This window comes from Arvicanthis niloticus, chromosome 13, assembly GCF_011762505.2.
Source record: "Arvicanthis niloticus isolate mArvNil1 chromosome 13, mArvNil1.pat.X, whole genome shotgun sequence".
NCBI classification, from domain to species: domain Eukaryota; kingdom Metazoa; phylum Chordata; class Mammalia; order Rodentia; family Muridae; genus Arvicanthis; species Arvicanthis niloticus.
The window spans coordinates 22878046-22899681 of NC_047670.1; the positions used below are offsets into that span (position 1 = coordinate 22878046).

Here is a 21636-nt window from a genome sequence, read left to right on the forward strand (position 1 = left end):
ACTGTGAAAACAGCTATATTACTATAAGTACCTTACAGTTTTTTTTTAAAATCCTCATATAAATTCTAATGACATTCTTATGAGAAATGGATAGTACAATCCTGAAACTCATATAGAAACACAAAAGACCCTAACTAAAGAGCCAAGGAAATCCTAAGCAGAAAGTAACGGTTAGGGATATTGAGGGAGTTATTGATCTCAAGCTATACCACAGAACCACAAGAACAAAGGCAGCACAGTACAGACACAAAAACGGACTTACAGACAAATGGAATTGTGTGGCATGGAACGTATCAACCCGTGGCATGGGTCAGACACCTTTGGGAGCAGAGTGACCCTTTCACAGGGGTCACCTAAGATCATGGGCAACAGAACCACTGTCACTAAAACATTAGAAATCCTACAGCCTTTGTAATGAGTCCTACTGGGAAAGAGGATGCTCACATGGAGAGAAATCAATTCAAAGTCGATCAAAAACTTTTAAGATCTGAAACTCTGAAACTAGTAGAGAAAAACAAGTGGTAACAATTGACAAGCAAAAGAAGGACTTTCTGGGAAAGAATCCAGTAGCTCAAGGAATGAACCAAACTGACATACTGGATTGTGTGGAAATACAAGGTAATGCACAGCAAGTAATTCTGAGAAGATACAGTCCACAGAGTGCAAGACTACCTCTGGTATCTGTGTTTCTGAGAGATCATTTGTATCCAGAATATATAAAGAACTTGTTAAACTACACCAAACCAAACAATCCGGGGTATAACTAAGTGATGGACTGAACAGGTAGCTCTCAAGATGAAGCACAAATGTCTTGTATATACAGAAAAAAATGTTCAGCGCATGTTTAATGTGAAAATTCAAATTAGATCCACATTGAGATTCTACCTGAGTTACTCAGGATGGCTGTTATGGAGAAAACAAAGGATAATAAATATTAAGGAGAATGTGGGGAAAGAAGAACGCTCACTCGGTGCTGATGGGGGTGCACTGGTCCAGACAAGATGGAAATCAGAAGAATTGAACAAACACAACTACCATATGATCCAGTTTAGCCTAGACATATAATGGAAGAAACCAGAGATGCCTGCACCCAGGATAGCACTATTTACAGAAGTAAAGACATAGAATTAGTTTAGATACCCATCAACAGATGAAAAAAATAGAGGAAATGTGATATACATGTATTCACCTGTAAAGAAAAAAATTATACAACGACAAGGGAATGGATGTGAATGGCCATTACCATGCTAAATGAAATCAGCCAGACTCAAATACTTCATGTTTTCCTTCATATACAAACTCTAAATACATACACACACACACACACACACACACACACGTGTGTGTGTGTGTGTGTGTGTGTAAGTACAAAGAGATATAAATAGGTGATTAAAAGATGGATGACACTGTAGGGAGAGGAAGCATGAGGAAGGTGACAAAAAAAATCAATTTCTCATGCAAACTAGATTTAAATGCATACATGAATATTTATATGTTTTGCATATATCTTTATATATACACTATAAAGTGAGCGAAGTCGTGAGGCACAAGCAGGTCAACACTGCTTTTAAAATATTAGGTGAAGATACAGGGATCTATTTGAGTACATGAACATTAACTGTACAGGAATTCCAACAGAAATGTACATAATAACTGAAGTACTAGTTAATATAAAATTGATTTAACTTAGGATCAAGCATGGCAGTTTATTTGCAAGACTGTTTTGACATGGAATTAAAGACTCTTAGCATCTAAAAGCAACCTGGGAGAACTTTCCTCTTCCTTAAGGAAAGAAGGTAATTACAATATAGGAATTACAGCAGAGGACAGAAATTGTGAGGTTGGTTAATCCATCAAACCTCTTAGTATTTCATGTTCCAGAAATCCTCTTAAGAGTCTCAGTGAGGCAGGTTAGCTATAAGTGCTAAGTGACAAATTTCTTCATCAATTAGAGTTGTACACACCCAGCCTTTAAAACCCACAATTCTACATTTTGCTGTCAGTTTAAAATAAGCTTTAAATAAAGCAATAACTGTAGCTAATTCACCTAACACAATTCCCCCATAATATTACCTAAAATCAATGATGGCATAGTCTATAGTTATATACTTTAAATTTTTTTCAAAGTGTAGTTTCAAAACAAGTATTTTTCTCTTTAGCAAATAAATTCAATTTGTGCTTGTCCTTTTCATGACTGCATCATTACCATGCCTCTTGTTTTCACTGTGGCTTGAACTTTGAGTCAGAGTCTTGCTATGTTAAGTCTGTCTAGCCTCAGACTTGCGCCTCCTGCCTCACTACTCAGGCGGTGGGAATGCAGGTGTAAACTGCCAGGCTTGGCTTGCCTGGCACTTAAGTTCAATGAAACATATCTTCCAAACAAATGTGCTTTACTGCACAGCAATTGCATGGCTTTTTGAGGATTACTTTAAAGAGACTTAAATACAAGTTGCATGTGTGGCAATGCCAAAGCTCCTGCTAATACTGACTTAAAAGAATCAACTGATTAGAAATATTCAAATGGTTATATTATCACTTCCATGTCCACCATGTGCTATCTTCTGTGCAACTCTAAGAACAGGTTCATCCTTCTAGTCTAACATTTTAAAGGAACACAGAAGACCAAACCATAGCAAGAACCAATCAATGTAACAATCAACGTAATGCAATCAATGGAGGGTTCTAAAAAGCACAGTTTTAGGATGATGACTACTTGGGCAGTCTATTAATGCTACTGTGGAGAATGCTGTCTACCTAGGGCATTGAAGGTGGCAATGTGCTCCCACATGTCGCCCTGCTTGCTGCAGTGTGGTTGCCAGAGGAGAGCATCGACATCATGGCGGAGACAGAAGCACGGCATTTCTTTAGGATCTACAATGACTGAGAACAGGTACTGGTTGCTGCCAAGATTCACCTAAAGTGACAAAATAAATTTAATCAAAAAGTCAGGAATCAATGAAGAAAAACAACATACAAGATCATCTCCAATTATTTTAAACTAACTTTTCTTCCCTCCATTCTTCCTAGTATGCAGTTCAAGCCAGTCTTGTAGTTGGCAATTATCCTGTTTCAGCCTAGAATTCACACATGTACCAGCCACCATGTCTTGCTTGCCCTACACTTTGAGGACTTAACTGGGCTGATTCTTCATAAAACTCCTGAAAGGGATGTGTTTCTGTTTACATTCATTTTAAAAGCTCAGGGAAGCAATGGCGCACTGGGACTCCACCTGTCCAAAGTGAGGATGGTTTTAAGTTGCAGACATGAAATCTCTGTTCTTAACCAATATGCCATCTACCCCTCAAGGTTAGTAGTTTAAGATATGACATGAACGAACCAAAAGTACAAAAAGAATAGTCTTAAATCACAGAATACGAACATTAAACTTGCTAATGTTAACTTGTAAATATTAATTTAATAAAAATATTAATTTAATAATAAGCAAGAGCTACTCTACTTCATGGGCATATTCTATATATAACAGGCATGTGCTAAGTACTAATCTCCACAGCTCATGCCGAGCTGTTATCTTCATGTAATAACTGAAAGTACAACCTTGAGAGTTTGAGTAATTGGTTCTAGCCTATAAGGAAAAACCACAATACTGGATAAAATCTCAGACCTACTTACCCAATTACTCCACTGTGCTCCTGAATCACAGTATTAACATTGATAATATAGTTAGCAGCTGTTATGGCAATACTGATGCTTGAAGAACTCATTTCACTACAAAAAATCATCATTTGAGACTCATAGTTGGCTCCCACTTACAGGGAAGCTGCATTAGTAGAGAGAGGTTGCAGCCATACTCTTCATCAGCCATCTGATTATTAGAGCTTTCAATGCCAACAGAAATAACGTCAAATGGGGGTGCTAGGCTTAGGGTTAGATTCGGGGGGCCCAGTATGATAAAAGGTGACTTGACTCTATAAATTTTACAGTACAACAGAGAACAAAATGTTGGCTGAGAAGCTGAGACCTGACTTGTACTCTGTAAACAAAGTCCTGAAAGGCTGTAGTGTGAGGATTTATTGGTTCTCCAAGGCAACCTGGGCTCTTACACCAATGGCAAAGCTCCCCACCTCATGAGAATAACACAGGAAAGTAGGGCTTTTACATAGACCCAGAACAAACTCCCTGCAGCAAGATGAGCCTGGGCTGTCATGTTCTCACCACTGTTCATTAATTCTTTCCCTTGTGCTGCTCTGTCAGTGGCCAAGTAAGACTTATTGTCCAAGTATTTCTAGCAAATGGGCCTGTTAAGAAAGCCTCAGGGGATCCAACTCTGCTTCAGTTCTTGCTCATCGCTGCTGTTTTCCTTTGGATTACTGAGAGCTTTCCCAGAAGGGCAAACCCAACTGAGGTAACGCACAGGTAGACTGCAAATGGATTTTCATAAAATGTGCCTACTTTCATGAGCGAAGTGAGAATTAGCATTATTAATGCCATGGCTAACTCATCCATCAGCCTCCTATGAATGACTGGACAGCAGTGAGAAAGGAACAAATCAGCATAAACCTTCAACTAAAGGGTTAACCAAGAGAGAGCTCGGCTATTCAAGTAACAGCATGTGAGTGGAGGACTCAGCATAAGCCCCTGTTCTGATGAGACACTTTCTCTCCTGCCACTTACTGATCCATGTCTGCTACACAGGATGTCACCATGCTACTGATCGTAAGCCAGAAGCTCCTCACTTTGCCTTTACTGACCCCCCTGCCTTCTTCCACACTCTATGCTTACTATCTATTCTTGCAGACTTGTTTTTGTTCAGTCTTGAATATGTTCTATTCTGATGAGTGTTCCATGGTTCTTTGCAGACTCTAGTTACATGTACACAGCCCTTATATATGTTCTAGAAAAACAAACAGCAAACCATAAACACTCCCTCATGGCAGACAGAGTGTTACAAACAGCACCTATGATGTGAGGAGATAGCTTCTGTAACATTCTCCCTCAAGGTCACTCATTTTTTTGTCTTGATGATACACTGTGTATAAGGTGAGACTCTTTTTGTGTTGCTGCCTTTTTTTTTTTTAATTCTTAATTTTATTCTATTGGAAGTTTTATTTGTAATGTGTAGCACAATCTTTCCTACTATGTGTTTGCCATAACAATTAGATTAAATTATTTCTGACAAGTCCTTGTTTCTTGACAATGGAATAGTTTTACTATTTACATCTAGTTGCTGCTGTAAGAAAATGCCTGGCATAAACAGCGTACAAGAGGAAGACTTTGGCTCCCTATTTCAGTTACTACAGTGGGAGAACTAGAACAGAGTAGCTTACATCATGGTTGTGGTAGGGGGCAGGGACTGGAGTGAGAAATATGCCTGTGCCAACTGGTTTTCTCTTTCCCTATCTTCATACAACCTGTGACCTTAGCCTATCAGATGGCACCTTTCACATTCAGGGCAGGTCTTCTCACCTTAGTCACTCCCCTCTGGAAAAACCTACACATAACATTCCTGAAATGCACTTATCTACATGCTGTTAAGTCCATTCAAAATGACAGCCACGCCTATGTGTCTAACAAACTAAGCTAGTAAAATAACTACCCTGATAAGCAAAACATAATTTTTATTTTTGTAAGATCCTGAAGAGACTGAAACAGCCATAATGGAGCAGGATATTACTTTTAAGAATAAAGCCATCAAGTTAAAGATGATGAAACACAGAAGTTAAATGTTAACCATTATCTATCATGGACGATTGTCCAAAAAAACCAAGAACAAAATATTTAAAGGGTTCCAGAGTCCCAAATATTATTACAAGGGCTATTGAGTGTAATTTACTGATACAGCATTTGAGTTAAAAGCTCTGGTTTCAATGCCCAGATATTTCTTTATCCTTAGTCAGGAACAGAAAGCATAAATCAGAGTTTTTAACAGAAAACTCTATATCCTGGTTATAAATAAAATCTTATGAACTTTATAACTGTAGACAAAAGTAAACTGGAGCAGTGACAGCAGTGGGCAGATATATTGTCAGCAAGAGGTTAACAATCAATAGTTTATTAGTAGTACAAATATACCGAACCAACTGCAATGAGAAGGAAGCACTGGACGAGTAAGCTGAGGCAACCTACTGTAGGGGCAATAAATGCCAATTACCTCAAATGCCTCTATGGGTATCTATAAAAATGAAGAGTATGGTGACTGATGTTTACATTGTTGCTATGCAGGGATCAATAGAAAGTTACTTTCTTCAGGATGCTCTATATACAACATTGGGAAAATAAAGGATTTGAGTAAAACAGGGCTTTAAATGTAGGTTTTATATTAAATGTGAAGAATTAATCTAGACAACTTACTTCATAGGACTCATTACTTGTTAGTACCAAAGATTTATTGCCTAAATTTAATAAATCTTTTGTTTAATAAGATAAAAATTTCATATTATCTGTATTTTCACATTCACTGTAGATAAGGTTGTATGTAATGCTGAAGTTCCAGTGAAAACTATAATTAGAGTAAAATATTTTCAAGAAAATGTGAAGTAGTCAGCTGATAGTCTTCTTAGGAACACCCAGAAATTAGACTTCTGAAGATTTTGTGTCAGAATGAAGAAATTTAAAGAATCTTCATTTACTATCACTAGCCAATTAAATTGAAAGCTACTACTGAGAAAAGAAATTTATCTATGCAAGAATAAAGTCTTCATTGGGAAACCAGATAAAAATTTGAATTTTCAATTCATACTCAACACACAGATAAAATCTATAAAATACTCTATTGCCTATTTTATTTCATTATCTAAGAAGTAAAAATACTATCCACTTCATAAAATGAAGAAATTCAAATTTAAGGAGCAGAGATACCTAAGTTAAGGAGGTAATAAATAGTGGCTATAATTTAAATACAGACGTGTTTCCAAACTTGTATTCTTCATTACCAAACTGTAGTCTGTTCAACAACCACTTTACAGTAACCATGAGGCAAGGACCCTAGTTTCCCCATGTGCTGCTATTTCAGATATGGTAATCCATATACTGTGACTTCTGTGAGTTAGGTTATACAGTAAGTTGTTCATGCTTTTACATCTTAAATTGAAAATGGACGTTTTATAAAACCTTTCATTTTGTTTGAGCAATCATTTATTAAATTGCCTATATAATTAATTTTTCTCCATAACTAAAAGCTAGGATGATATAATTAACTAAGTGATATAAGATGCAAATGATAAAAATAAACATCTAACCGGGCGGTGGTGGCGCACGCCTTTAATCCCAGCATTTGGGAGGCAGAGGCAGGCGGATTTCTGAGTTTGAGGCCAGCCTGGTCTACAGAGTGAGTTCCAGGACGGCCAGGACTACACAGAGAAACCCTGTTTCGAAAAAACCAAAAAAAAAAAAAAAAAAAAAAAAAAAAAAACTAAATATTTATACAAATCCCTACAATAGTAATTTCTACTTAGAAATATAAAGAAAAAGACCACAGTTTTTCCAGTTTCAAAAGTGATCTCATTTGATGTTTAATGATATAAATCATAAATCATAATTCTAATTCTAATAGAAAGATAAGAATGTAGTGAATGAATGGCACAAAATGAATTCAGTGTCAAAAGTGTTTTATACTTGGGTGCTCTAAAGTAAAGGAGAACAAAACTACCAGCAACTCTTTGCCTTGAAAACACTGCTCTCATCTGCAGTGTGTTTTCTATCATTCACACTGTATTCTGTATCTTGTTTTAATTTTCTCAACAGAGAGCACAAGGACCTGGAAGTCAGAAGAATCTAGAGTGAGCACTCAATGATGACAGGAGTTTAAAAAAAAAAAAAAAAAAAAAAAAAAAAGTTTTCTAATCTGTAAGCATCAATGGGACTATTCACAAAAACTTTGCCCAATATATATTTAAAAAAATTAAAAAGTCTGGATAGGATGACTAAATGACAACCATGGTTTTCTCATTTGAGCCACAATAACTGAAATCCTATTTTTCCATGGAATGTCACTTCATTTGAAGCAACTGACAAATTGCAGTTTTTAAGAACTGGATGTCTGACACCAACCAAGAAGGTGCAGGTAAAGCACAATGAGGCAGGAAGAACAGACAACACCGCAATGAAACTGCATAGCAGAAACCAGATTCAAGAGGCTCAGTTATGACTAATTTGACTTTGTAATTCTTCATTACAGATTTCTGAATATAAAAAGGCTTCATATAACAAAAGATTCTTTGAAATGGTAGCATAATGAATAGTAGTTTGGTTAAGGGTACTAGAAGAATGGCTTAGAACTCACAAGCACTTGCTGCATAATCATGAGGACCAGAGTTTGGATTTCAGTACTACATAACCAACATCTTGCAAATGCTTTCTTTTCAACTTTCAGGGACCTGATCCTCTCTACTGGCCTCACCTGAACATTCATGCACACATGTGGGGACTCATGCACACATACGTACACAAGTACACGTATACAAGCAAACATACACACATACTCATTCACATACACGCATGCTACACGCATGCACACGTATCATTTTTAAAGTTATTAATAACAGAAGATGCTTACTTCTCAACGCTCAGTGTCAGAAACAGTTATGAAGAAAGTTATTATATGTAATAGGTTCACAATTGTATATTAAAAAGTAGGCAGAAGAAAAAGCCTAAAATATGTCAATATAAAACAGAACTCTTATTTTACTGAATATGGTAATATAGAAATGATGTTACTTCATAGAGTGATAAGATTTTTCACACCCAGTACTTTTAATCAAACTATTTTTGCAAAACATATATTTCATTCAATTTTCATCTGCCAAATGTCTTATTATCCACAACAGTTTAGAATTCCTATTATCAAGAACTTACCACATGAGTTGTTTTTAATGTATTGCCATCAAATCTGCATAAACTGGAGCTCTCTTCAAAGAAAATATCACATTCTTCCAATTCTTGAGCATTACAAGGAGGTTTTTCTTTATCTGGATTTGGATTCTTAAGCCAAAAAAAGAAAAAAAAGAAAAGGAAAAAAAAGAGTATGTAATATATCAAACAAAAGAAAATAATTTATTTAGCCTTAAAAATATTGCCAAAATGACAGATTTATTCAGAAAGGACATTACAACAGTAGGACATACTTTCAAACCTATGAAGCCACAACTCAAATGTTTGAGGCAGAAGAATCATCATGACTTCAAAGACAGCCTAGGCTACATACACTGTGTCCACTCTGGACTAGAGCCCTGTTCCAAGACACTAAAATTAACTAACTGGTCAGCCAGCCAGAGACAACAACAAGCCCTTAGCTATTATAAATATATTATATATACTCAAAGATGAAGATGTTGTTATATGGAAGACAGAAACAAAGACCCTAAATGTACTTCTAGATTTGAATATGCAAAGTATGAATAGGAAAAAAACCATGAGATAGCTAGGTAATTAGCCCATGCAGGTATAAGGGCAGAACAAACTGACCACTATAGCATCAGAGATTGGTGTATGTTTAAAAAATTAGAGTATAGCAGGTCACAGTAATGAGACTTCTAAAAAGTAGTAATAAAGAGAAAATACTAAAAGCAGTCAGGAGAATATATTTTGCATGCCTGACAAAAGATTCAAATAACTGACTTCACATACAAGCTACAAGCCAAATAAAATGCAGCATTTCTGAAATAGAAAAAAAAAAACTGCTACCACTGAATTATACTTCTGACTAAAGTAACTGAGAAAAGGAAAACATCAAAAACACTTTTACTAACAAAAGCTGGGAGAATTAATCACCAGCATACCTGCACCGCAGCATGAGGCACTCGGGAAATTCTTCAAGGAAGAAAAAGAGGAAATGGACTGCTGGTTCAATACTAATGTAGACCAGAGGGAACAGGGAATATGCGCATGTGTGAAGGGACCTGTTTTATCGCTCTACTCTTCAAAAAACTGATTAAGGCAAAAAAAAAAAAATTATATATATGCACTCCCCCGCCACACACATATTCAAACAAAAATAAGCACATACATTAAATAATTATTTTAAAAATTGTCTAAGCTACCTACAAAGGCAGAGAAAAGAACAAACTTAGTTCACAGTAAACAACAGGGAGAGACATAGTAAATAAGAAGGTAAAAAGCTGAAAGTCAATAGAAACTGATACTTAATATAACACTCTATGTATTAAATTGAATAGTTAAAAATTTCCAAAAAAAGGGAACTGAAAGCTCAGGTGCTAAAACATAATAGTAATTCTATATAATCTCTTCCATGATGGAGGAAGATTTACCTAGTCATTTTATGATGTAAGCATTATCTACATATCAAAAGTGGAAAGACATTTCCCAAAAGTTGAGAAATAACGCAATCTCTATTTATTTCCCATTCCCCAAGCTCACTGCCATCAAGTGTAGAAGACAAGGTCGTATTTCTGTATTTTTCAAAACAAAAAACACTATTTGGGGCATAAGTAACTTTTCTGTAAATATCAATGTTACTTTGAAACCATCAAGCTTAAAAGGAGTTCAGCTTAATTATCTACTTTCTCTTCCAGTATCACAATTATTATATTCTCAACAAAGCTGATCACAGTAAAATCTGCCAAATGAATAAGCCTAGGGAATAAGGCTTTTGTCAAAAGGGCTATGAAATCACACTTTCAAGCCTGGCATATGAATTCCAGTAATTCCTGAAATTGTTCATGACTGTTGGCAAAGATGAAACTTGTGTTCTCTACTTGGGCCATACTTCTCTGTGCAAAATAACATTCACTTTCAATATTTTAATATCTTTTTTTCAAGCTTAGGATCCACCTTACTTCCGCAGGGTAAGTAGTTTTTCAGAATCTTCTTTATGACTATTAGTCAGCAAACAATAGGCCAGACAACTACACATGCTAATATCAGTTAGACAATGATCATATAACCTATGTTCTATGAATGTACTGCTAAATGTTTTCAGAATTTCAATAGGCCATTGCAAGTTATTAACGTATATTGTCAGGACACTGTAATCATTATAAGGAAATTCTTCATTTACACATTACAAACTGCACTAGAAGCTGGCAGAGAAGAACAGTGATCTTCTACATCCCTGTAAATCTTAACTCAAGACTGGACTTGAGAAAGACATGGGGCCACCGAAAGGCAAAGGACAGCAACGGATGCAGACCTGAGCCCATAAAGATAAGAACTCTGAATGGTGGAAGTACAAAGGAGCAAAGGCGCGCAGGGACACACAGTGACACTGTAAACGAGAGACATGTTTACCAGTGCTGTCGTTTTTATTTTACTTGTATCTCACTTACTGTTTTTAAATACTTACTCTTATATACATAATGCTTAGGTTTTACATTGGCTAGGTTTTGACTGTTCTATTCATGAGGACACGGGGAACGGGGCATTTAGACACTTACCCAGGACTGGGAGGGTACAGTTCAGACATGATAGTTTTACTTTTAGTGAGTAAACTCCACAGTGATGTCTACACTGGTTAGGTAAGTACTGCAGAGAGACCTGTACATGTATGTATTATAGCACTATTTATAATAACTAAGTAATAGAATCAGCTTAGGTTATTAGCACACAAATGACATAACTGCAATTTGTTTCTGTCAACATTGGTTGATTCTTCTAAAGAATTAAGATACATATCTACATATATACACCATGTGAAATATGCCTTTACATTTTTATACATTCAAAGTATACTATATAAATATTACAATTCCAATGCATATTAAAACATTAATTAGGTAATTACTGATCTGTGTCATTTACATTAAGATAGGCAAACTAATGTTTGACTTGGTATAATCTTCATAGAAGATATTCTGGATTCTTAGGAAGTCCCTTACCATGGTAACCGCTTACCAGCTCATCAGAGGTCAGGTGCATCAAGCGTTCTGCGATTGCAGCACATTGGGCGGGGTCTCTTATAAGTTCACCTTGTTTATCACCAACCACCAGCTCAGGCCACGTCAGCCCTTCATTCTTCTTCATCAAAAAAATCTCCAAGCTAAAACATTAAATGAGATATGTGATGTTACATTAAACACTGAACATTTAAATCAGACATGGCATTACATTCTATTCTAGTATCCAGCACTCACTATGCTCAGACAAGAAAGAATCAAGTGTTCAAGGCCACAGAGGCTATGTAGTGAGAGCACTACCAAAATGAGAGATCGGAAAAAGGGGAGGGGAAGACTAGAAAGGAAGAGGGAGGGAGAGGAAGGTAGATATTCACCTATATGGTACCTAGAGAATGTTTTACCAAAAAACCTTACTCATTTTTGGCTTTATACGTGATGGACATAATCTGTAGTCCAATGACAAATCACCTAAACTTCATGAGTAAACATGAAAGTCACAGGAAATGGAGCATCAAATAGGTTGAAGACAGACTGGTGGAGTGATTGGAAAGCCAGCATGTGGAGAATACTGTTAGAACACAAGTGTTCAGTGTGTTACTGCATCTAAGTAATACAAGTACACGTGGCGTGTGACCTATGTGCAGTGGAGCACAGGAAAACAGCCTACAACCAAAGGGTCTTAGGATACACGCTCAACAGTCATAGACTACCATAAACTAATAGTCTTTCTTAATAAGTCATTTTAATCAAAGATGGGGTTAAATTAATGTCAATGTTAACTCTTAAAACATGGACTTTTTTTTTTAAAGAACTGAAAATGAATGTAGGAATTTCAAAAAAGTACTTTGTAATACAAAAAACTGTCAATGTAGTCTGTATGACTTGTTTTAAATCTAATTCTATACATTCAAGCTGTTAAACAGAAACTCCAAATGTACTAAGCAGAGACTGCCAGAGATCTGAAGACCAAGAACTAATGCTGCAGGAAGAGAACGTGCTGAGTCAGAGCAGACTACGGACAGGAGAGGAAGCGGCCGGCCAATGTCCTTTCCACCAGAGAGGAAACTCAGGTGGTGGGCCGCCTGTGTCATTTTCACAGGAAGGAATCTTTCACACAAGCCATTTCTGATAAATGTACATCACAGTAGCTCACACTCTGAAACGCAACTTCAAGCAAACAATTCCAAGAGCACAATAAAACCATTATAGCAATTATCAAATAAAACATACAAAATTAATAACTATTCTTTTATAAAGCAGTTATTCTCAACAATCATAATTATAGCATTTAGAAAATTTCTGCAACTATGTAAGAGATGATACAAAATAATATGTTATATAATAAAAGTCCTTATCATTAACAATGAAAATTATCATCACAATCAGTGATGCCCAGACTTAGTTATATTCTCTAAGGAATACACTAATCTGATGAAAATGATAATAAAAATAATATTAGCTCATACTTGCCTAATGCTTTACCATATGCTAGGGGCTAGCTCAGATACTTCATGTTTTATCTCATTTATTTTTTAACACAACTAAATAAAGTTATATCTTTATGTCCCCAAGTACGAGTGAAAAAAATCATACTTAAGACATTAAGTAGCCTGATAATGTCACAAGCTAGAAAGCATTTCATTCAACAGTATGTTCTAGCTACCAATTTTATTTACTACTTTTTGACAACCAATTTTAAATGTTATCCTCAAGACTTTTACATACACATAAACATGACAAACAGATGAGAAAAGATAGTTTTTAAAAACCTTCAAAGATAATTGTTTTTCATATATTACAACAACCACTAAAAAAAAAAAATCAGTAAATGTATATGCTAAGAAAGCACTGTACCAACTGAATATATATCCTAAGGCCCTAGGTTATCTTAGGAATTTATAGGGCTTTCAAGCACTGAAAACGTAAGTCTTTTATGTAAATATTTTCTTAACTGTTCATGTCTGTCTTCTATCTATCTATCTATCTATCTATCTATCTATCTATCTATCTGTCTGTCTATCTGTCTATTTTTACTATTGCTCTGTAGAAAAGCTTGAAATCATGTACAGTAATACCTCTAGAAGTTCTTTTATTGTACAGGATTTTTTTTAGATATGCTGGGCTTTTTGTTTTTCTCTATGGAATTAGATATTGTTTTTTCCAGGTCTGTAACCAATTGTGTTGGGATTTGATTGGGGATTGTGCTGAATCAACAGATGTCTTTTAGTAAGATGGCCATTGATACTAGTTAATCCTGCTGAGCCATGAGCACCTTTTCATTTTCTGTGTCTTTGCTTACTTTTTTTTAAATATGTTTTTAGATAAGCATAAAATTTCAAATTTTGGAAACTGATCTTGGCTTTTAGAAATAGTCTCATGTAATCCAGATTGACCTCAGACTCAAAAAAGCTGAGACTGAGCTTGAATTCCTGATCCTCCTATCTCAGCTTTGTAAGTACTGGGATACAAGGCACCCAACCACCACATCTGACTTAACTTTTCAATTCTGAAGAGCAGAAATATCTTAGGTGCAATTGAATTATCATGAATGTCTTTTATGGTTTAATTTTTTTGTGTGTTGAAAACACAGACTACAAAAAGATCTATAAATGATCAGTTTATATTGAAGTAATGTTTGTCTCTCAAAATTCTGAAATAGAAATTCTACACATGCTGTAATTTATTTTTCTATACATGCAAAATAACAAATTATTCACTGTAGCAAAATATTTGAAACATTCTAAATGTTCAATCAAAGAAGTCTAACTGTTTTAAATGACTTTACCAAGTCAGAATAAAGTGTTGAAAATAATCAGGTATACTTAATGGAAAAATATCTAAGATTTACTGTTACAAATACAAAAAAAAAGATTTATAGCCATAGATAGATAGATAGATAGATAGATATAGCAGAACATTTTTTTCCTTTAAAACAAAACAGAGTATTTAGCAGAATAAACAGGAAATGCTTCTGGAAGAAAGCTAGTAACAGCAACTAGAGGAGAGGTACACCTGGGACTGGTGGGACCAGTTGGAGGGAACCTTCTCTTGCCATAACCTTTTATAGACCTTAAATAAATACATTTTTAAAAATGGGATTGTATTATATCATAAGAAAATTAAACGAAATTATTTCTACTACAATGTTTTATGAGTACAAATTAAAATAAGCAAACAGTTTCACCTTTTATTGTCTCTGAATCTACAGCTGGTAATAAAAAATAGGCAAGTATAGCAACATCTTTAATCTTAACTACAATTACATTTTAATGTATTTTCAGCATCTTTAATCTATCTGAAAAATCATCTAGATAGAGCTATTATATTCACCTTCAATGTACCTACTTGTAGAGATAAAAAGGAAAATGTAAAGTCATAAGAAATAAAGTTTCAAAAGTAAAATTACAAAAATACCTATCATTCTCTTTAATTGTCCACGTGCTGCCTTCGTGATCAATCGATGAATAGAGTTTTCCTTCCAAAACCTGGGTATCCTTCAGCCTAAGGTTGATGCTGTCAGGCAAAAATTGTATTTGAATATCTTCCTTAGTACTGCCTTCTGGAAGCCTTACCGTTACTGTCAAGTCATCCTCACTTTGTTGCCAGTAATACAGAGGTTCTAGTGGGAATAGGAAAAGGCATTATGTAGCAATAAAAATTAGACACATCATACAATATCATATCCTAGACTTCTAAGAGAACACCTATCTAAATCAATATTGACTAAAGATCATCTCTCTCACATATACACAAATTATAAACACACTTCAAGGAATTTGACACAAGGAATTGTAACAAATACACATATTTTCCTCTTCCAGATTTATGTAATGCATTAAGAGACTGGCACTCAAAAACACTGACAGCAATCTCTTCCTTTGTTACTTCACTTTCTGCCTCTCTACCCCCACCCCCTTCATCTCCCTCTTATTTATAGCACCCACACACACAAACCAGCTCCCTGAAATGTGAACATAGCAGTATATTCAATATAATCCCATAATGGATAACTTCTGATAGACAGTGAGGATGAGAGAAACCTGTAAAGTTAATGTGTTTTAGTGAAAACAGATTAAAAAAAACATCCAGTATTTCTTAATCCTCTTCCTGTTTTCTTATGGTGAAGGGTAACCCTGGGCTTCGCATATACTCGGCAAGCCCCCACCACAAGGCTGCCTCAGACCTTGTTGACTGTGGGTGTCTAAGGTATAACATTTTCTTATTCACTCAACATCCAGAAAGGCAGTGATCCTACCTTCACGGAACTGTCAGCTTAGCATGAAGGTAAGAATATGCATATGAGACCTGATTTTGGAAGAATATTATTGACTTGCCCAGTGCCATTATTTAGTATGTTTTAAACAGGGAATCATGTTTAAGCCAACTGCAATTTCTAAAATAGCAGATAATTACAAAATTATGAAGGTAAATCAGGCCACATCATTCAGATGCGAACGAATCTTCCAGCAAACACATGCAGGTCGGGAGTATGAAAGAAAACTAAGAGAAAGCGCCCATTGTTCCTCCCGAAACTCATAACGTACCTTGGAGGGAGGACAAAGCAGACAGATGTGTATATGTACATAAGCACACAAGCTCCCCCACAGGTCCAATTACCTTTGACTTTCTCTGACCTGTCTTCATCCATACTCTCTTCAAGATCCTGATCAGCCGACATAACCTTGAAGGACTTGTAAGATACAATCATTAGACCGTTTCCGTTAGGCTCGATAGCAGCATAATGTGGCACTGACTTTCCCCGGAGAACATGATGCTTTGTCATTTCATACCTTTTATTATCTGTAAGAAAATAAATATTATGAAAAGCTACATTTTAACGAATCTTTTGGTAAGAATAAAAAATTGACAACTTAGGCCTCCAGGCAGCTCAGTGGGTAAGAGCCCCTGCCACCAAGCCTGATGACAAGCTCTAAACCCCAAGATGAACAGGGTAGAGAACCAACTCTCATAGTTGTCCATTGACACACATGTGCACACATGAGCGCACCTGAGAACTCCATTGTCTGCAAACAAGTCCCTACATTAAAATACTGGTTTTGATGAAATTTGCAGTAACGTGTACTGTCCGGTGCAGTAGTCACTATCTTCAAATGGCTATTTAATTAAAATTAAGTAAAGTTTAAAATTTACTACCTCAGCCTCTTAGACATATTTCAACATGTGCCTAGCTGCTAATTCCAGTGAATGACACACACAATAAGTGACTGACTACTTTCCCAGCAGGTATGGGGCACTATCTGAACATGAGGGGAAAGTACAGAACGAACTAGGTTTCTCTTGCTGGAGTAACTGGTAAAGACGGTTTTTTGGATTATGAGAGAGAGTGAAGGAACATGAAGTTGGGGAGGGATGATCTGGGAGGACTTGAGAGAGGAGGAGGAATATGATCAAAATATATTACATAAAAATTATAAAACAAAAACATAATAAAGAATGAAACCAAGCAAATAACAACAACAAAAAAAATCACTTCAGGCAACCACATACTTTTATACTACTATACTACTGGATGGATTATATTTTTGTAACTTTAACACTAAGTACTTAAAAATCAACTTAGTGTGTTGGGGATAATAAACATTTTCATTTTCCAATGTAATTGACCACAAAATATAATTTATCCTGTGTCTCCCTCAACCTGCTTTAGAAAAAGTACTGCTCTACTGTATTAGATCTGTATTACTGTGTTACTCATTAGATTAGATTAGAATTAAAAACAGGTGACACAGCTCAGTGAGTTAGGTGCTTGCTTTGCAAACATGAGAACTTGACTTTGGTCTCCGGATACACAATTAAGAAGCCACGCTTGGTGGCATGTCTTAGTATCCTCAGCCCTGGGAAAGCAGAGTAGCTGGGTACTCATGGCCACTGCCAACCGGCCCAGCCTGCACGGTGAGCTCCAGACTGCTTCTAATGAATGATATATAAGTAGACCTCTGGCCTACACATCCTGAACACACACACACACACACACATACACACACACACACACACACACACACACGGGAAGTGGATTTAAAGTTATCTTAAAATAACACAATTCTTATTAGTAATTGGGGAAAACAACATACTAAAAAGAGTAAAGAAAGAACCTACAGAAAATTGCTGAGTTCCACAAGTAAGAATCCTAGGAGGAAAAAGAAAGGAAAGTCTAAGAGTGCTTGCTAACTGGGGAGAGGGATGACGAGGAGGGGCTGTGACTGCAGAGCTACTGAGGATGTCTACAGACATCTATCCGCTAAGTCCCATGGGCTGACCTGCAACTGCAGAGCCACATTCTTCAGGACGGGCGGAAGGAAAGTGCACTACGACTTCTCCTCTTAAGACTCAGTTCTAAAAACAATACTTCTACTGTTTCCTTAGGTAGCAGTCTTCAAACTACAACCCAGGATCCAAAGCTCAGTCTCTATCTGTATTCATAAATTTAAGAGTCAAGCATGATTTTGTATTTTAAACAGTAGAGAAACAAGCAAAAGAATATTTAAATAGCTGTAACAATTCTTAGTACTTAAGCTTCAATGTCCCTGAGTATTTTAGAACCTAGCTTATGCATTCATTCATAAGCTGTCTGTTGCTGTTTTTATGCCACAATGGCACAGCTGAATACTGCATTACTATAGAGATGGAAATAAATACGGGGAACAACAAATGTATTCAGCTTAAGCATAAGCAATTTCCATGTCCATATTGACGTTTCTTACAGTGGTTATTACTTCTAGAATATAAGTATTAATGCCTGTATCTGAGATGTAAATCGGCAGTGAGGTAAAGAATGGTTTTTGGGTTGGTTTGGTGTTTCGTAGTGATGAAGAATTTCAGTTAAATTAATTTACTGCCAATTGAACGAGGAAGAGCAGTGGAACAATGTTAAAATGGAAAATATAAAACAAACAAAGAACATGGAGCAAAGTCCCTTAGCTCCCAATTAGAGAAAGAGAAAGGGTGATAGAGAGGAGGAACATCAGACACAGCCCTTAAACTGAGCAGAGTCTTCCAGAGCAGAGTCCCCACTACCACTAGGAAGTCCAGTAGTGCACGAGAAGCTACTTTTCAAAGCCATGCTGGAAGTCTGACAGGTTCAAACTGAACAAGTTTTAAGACTTTATTACATACATGTATAAGAAAAGTTTTATGTTAGACAGATGCAAAAGACAAGGTTAAACAAAATAAAGGAACCCACTCTACCTTCCAGTTCTTATTTATACTCAAATTACATTAAAATGTACTATTTATGTTAAGTAGCTATTTCCTGCATATTGAAACATGTCCTTATTTAGAAAGAAGAGAGGTTCATTTGACTCAGGTGAATGAAACAAGATTCAGGAAACTCCTGAAAGTTACAAAATTCAAAGCCCCACCCCCATCCCCCAGTTATGGAGGGTCTAACAGAGGACACTCTCCTGGGAATGCTGAGGGTTGGGCAAAGCTCCATGAAGAAGGTTTTGAGTTTGTTACCAGTGCAATATGGGCTTTTTAGTGCTGAACCACACAGGCTCCTGCAAGTATCACATTGTTTATGTTCTTGTATACAGCCCCCCAAAACTCAATGCCTCCCTAAGCTATACATGGTTGTTACTTTGGTCTGTTGTCCATGCTATGTCTAGTATGAACAAAGTTTATTCATGTCTCACAGAAAGAAAATTACACAATACCTTATTTATATCCATATTCATATATACAAATTTTTAGGTATGAACTCTTAGCTATTTTAAAATGGTGTATCTTATGGTCTTCAAAATTCATCTAATATCTTCTTTAAACAAAATGCAGTTAGTCGTGAAAGCACATTATGGCCCTTAAGTAGCGTAACTGATTACACTTTTCATGAGGCAAGCAGTAAATACTGCATTCAGAGCCCCACCAGTGATGGCAAGCTAGAGGTTCAGAATCCTGTTTACTTTACCTTCTTTTTTCTTACTGACAATGACCCACTCCAAAGAAACATAGAAACCACTTCCTTTCATGTCCAGTTCCTCCTTCTCTATCCGAAGAAGCAGGATAGCCACTGAATGTTCTTCACCTTTCAGCAGCGAGATGCTGTGAATTATAATAAAAGGATTCCCAAGCTCTTCATTAAACATAATCTATAGGAAAAAAAATCATACATATTTTAAATGCATGGTTTATAAAACAGAAATACGATTAACACTCTTAATAAAACAAACAAAGAAATAGCAGTACATTTGAACAGAATGAACAGGAGAGAGAGAAGTGAAGCAACTCCCCAGAATCACAAAGGAAAGGGGGGACACTTAACAAAGCACATCCTCCATCTAATTTATATACACCTTCTGGACTCCTCACAAGGCTTACAAAGAACAAAAAAGAAAAACAACTTACCTCCCATTTTTCAGGACTGTTTCCACGGTCACCTGTTCCAATGACATACAGTCTTCCAGTTCCATCTGACAAGGTAACCCAGGAAGGGGATGTGAAATGGATAGATGCACAAAGACGATTGTCATATGCTGTCACATCTGTAGGAAGGCGGAACACCTCTCGAGGTTTTCCTAAGGCAGTATCCTAGAAAGAAACCAAGGATTATAAACAAATCCCTTCCTAGGCCTGATCCATACAAACATAAAATAAATACCTATAGTATGGCCAATTCTTCTGTATTCAAAAACTGGGTCCATTTCCCTTCCTCTGAGTATAAACTATAGTCATTCTCTTTTAACACATAAAATACATTAAATGTGACATGTGACATGTGACATGTAACACAATATCCTTTATATCACCATCTCTGCTTTCTTAGGTTACATGCTGTAAGGAGGCTAGCAGTTACACAGTGCTGATGATTAGACCAGAATAGCAAAGAACTGAGGACTTCCAACACTAACAGTGTTCTGAGAGAATCATGTAGAAATGGCATGCTTTACCTGAGTCAAGTTTCCCATGAGAAACCATCTGGGAGACAACCCCTTATGCCCTTTGTGATTCCAACAAATTATAGACAGATGTAACAGTGCTTAATATGAGAAAGGGAAATAAGATTGGAGCATCACTAGGGGCTGGGAGAATTGGGGTAAAGGCAAAGTTTGCCCTTTTGCTTCAAATATGTTGCTATTTTTGTTCTGCAACAAATAATTTGTGTAACATTTACAAATTAAAAATATGAATAAGGCAAAGTAAAATAAAATTCCACCAAGCAAATGTTTCAAAGTAAAGTTATCTGTTGGTTTGCTGCATGGCCATCCAGAGTTCCTCTAGTGAAGCACCATTAAGAAGGAAGGGTAAACGAGATAATCACTGTATAACCATATACAAGTGAAGGGTTTGGGCCATTTTCATTTAAATAAATGGCTAAACATGACTGAACTTAATATAAGTATAATTATCAGATAAATTTGTTTAATATCTAATAGAATAATTAAGACACTCTAGTACATAAATATGAAGCCAAAATTAACTAACTTAAACCAAACCGTGTCCGCCTCACTTGGCTTAAATGAAAAATGGAAAAAAAAAAAAAAACATTGTTGATTTAGAATTCTGTTCAGTTTTAAAGTGTCTTCATAGTAACACCTTACGACAATGACATTTCGAGTCCCACGTTCCACCCTTTCCTCACAGAAAATAAGGTAACCACGTTCAAGACATTAGAAATTTCCTGTGAGGCAGTAATTCACTGCTGATTTGCAGCATTGACACTGTGCTGGCAAATTTAGTAGTCAACGAGCGACTGCAGTATGGAGCGTTTTTAATCTTCTCTGTCTCATGTAGATATCCCCAAACTTATGAAGCTGCAATCATTTACCCCAGTTTAAGAAGAGACGTTCAAATGGATAAATCTGACTGAAACGCC

At 36.1% G+C, this 21636-nt stretch overlaps 1 protein-coding gene across 1 annotated transcript in view; it reads right to left on the bottom strand.

Moving 5' to 3' along the window:
• Nudcd1 (NudC domain containing 1) overlaps positions 1-21636 on the bottom strand; it is a 43991-nt gene that overhangs the window by 1925 nt on the left and 20430 nt on the right. Inside the window, exons 3-9 of the mRNA XM_034516321.2 lie at positions 20169-20351; positions 19732-19912; positions 16425-16607; positions 15222-15426; positions 11806-11950; positions 8812-8937; positions 2755-2914 (exon numbers count right to left, since the gene is read on the bottom strand). Coding sequence (XP_034372212.1) covers positions 2755-2914; positions 8812-8937; positions 11806-11950; positions 15222-15426; positions 16425-16607; positions 19732-19912; positions 20169-20351 — 1183 coding nt within the window. The remainder of the gene's footprint in view (positions 1-2754; positions 2915-8811; positions 8938-11805; positions 11951-15221; positions 15427-16424; positions 16608-19731; positions 19913-20168; positions 20352-21636) is intronic.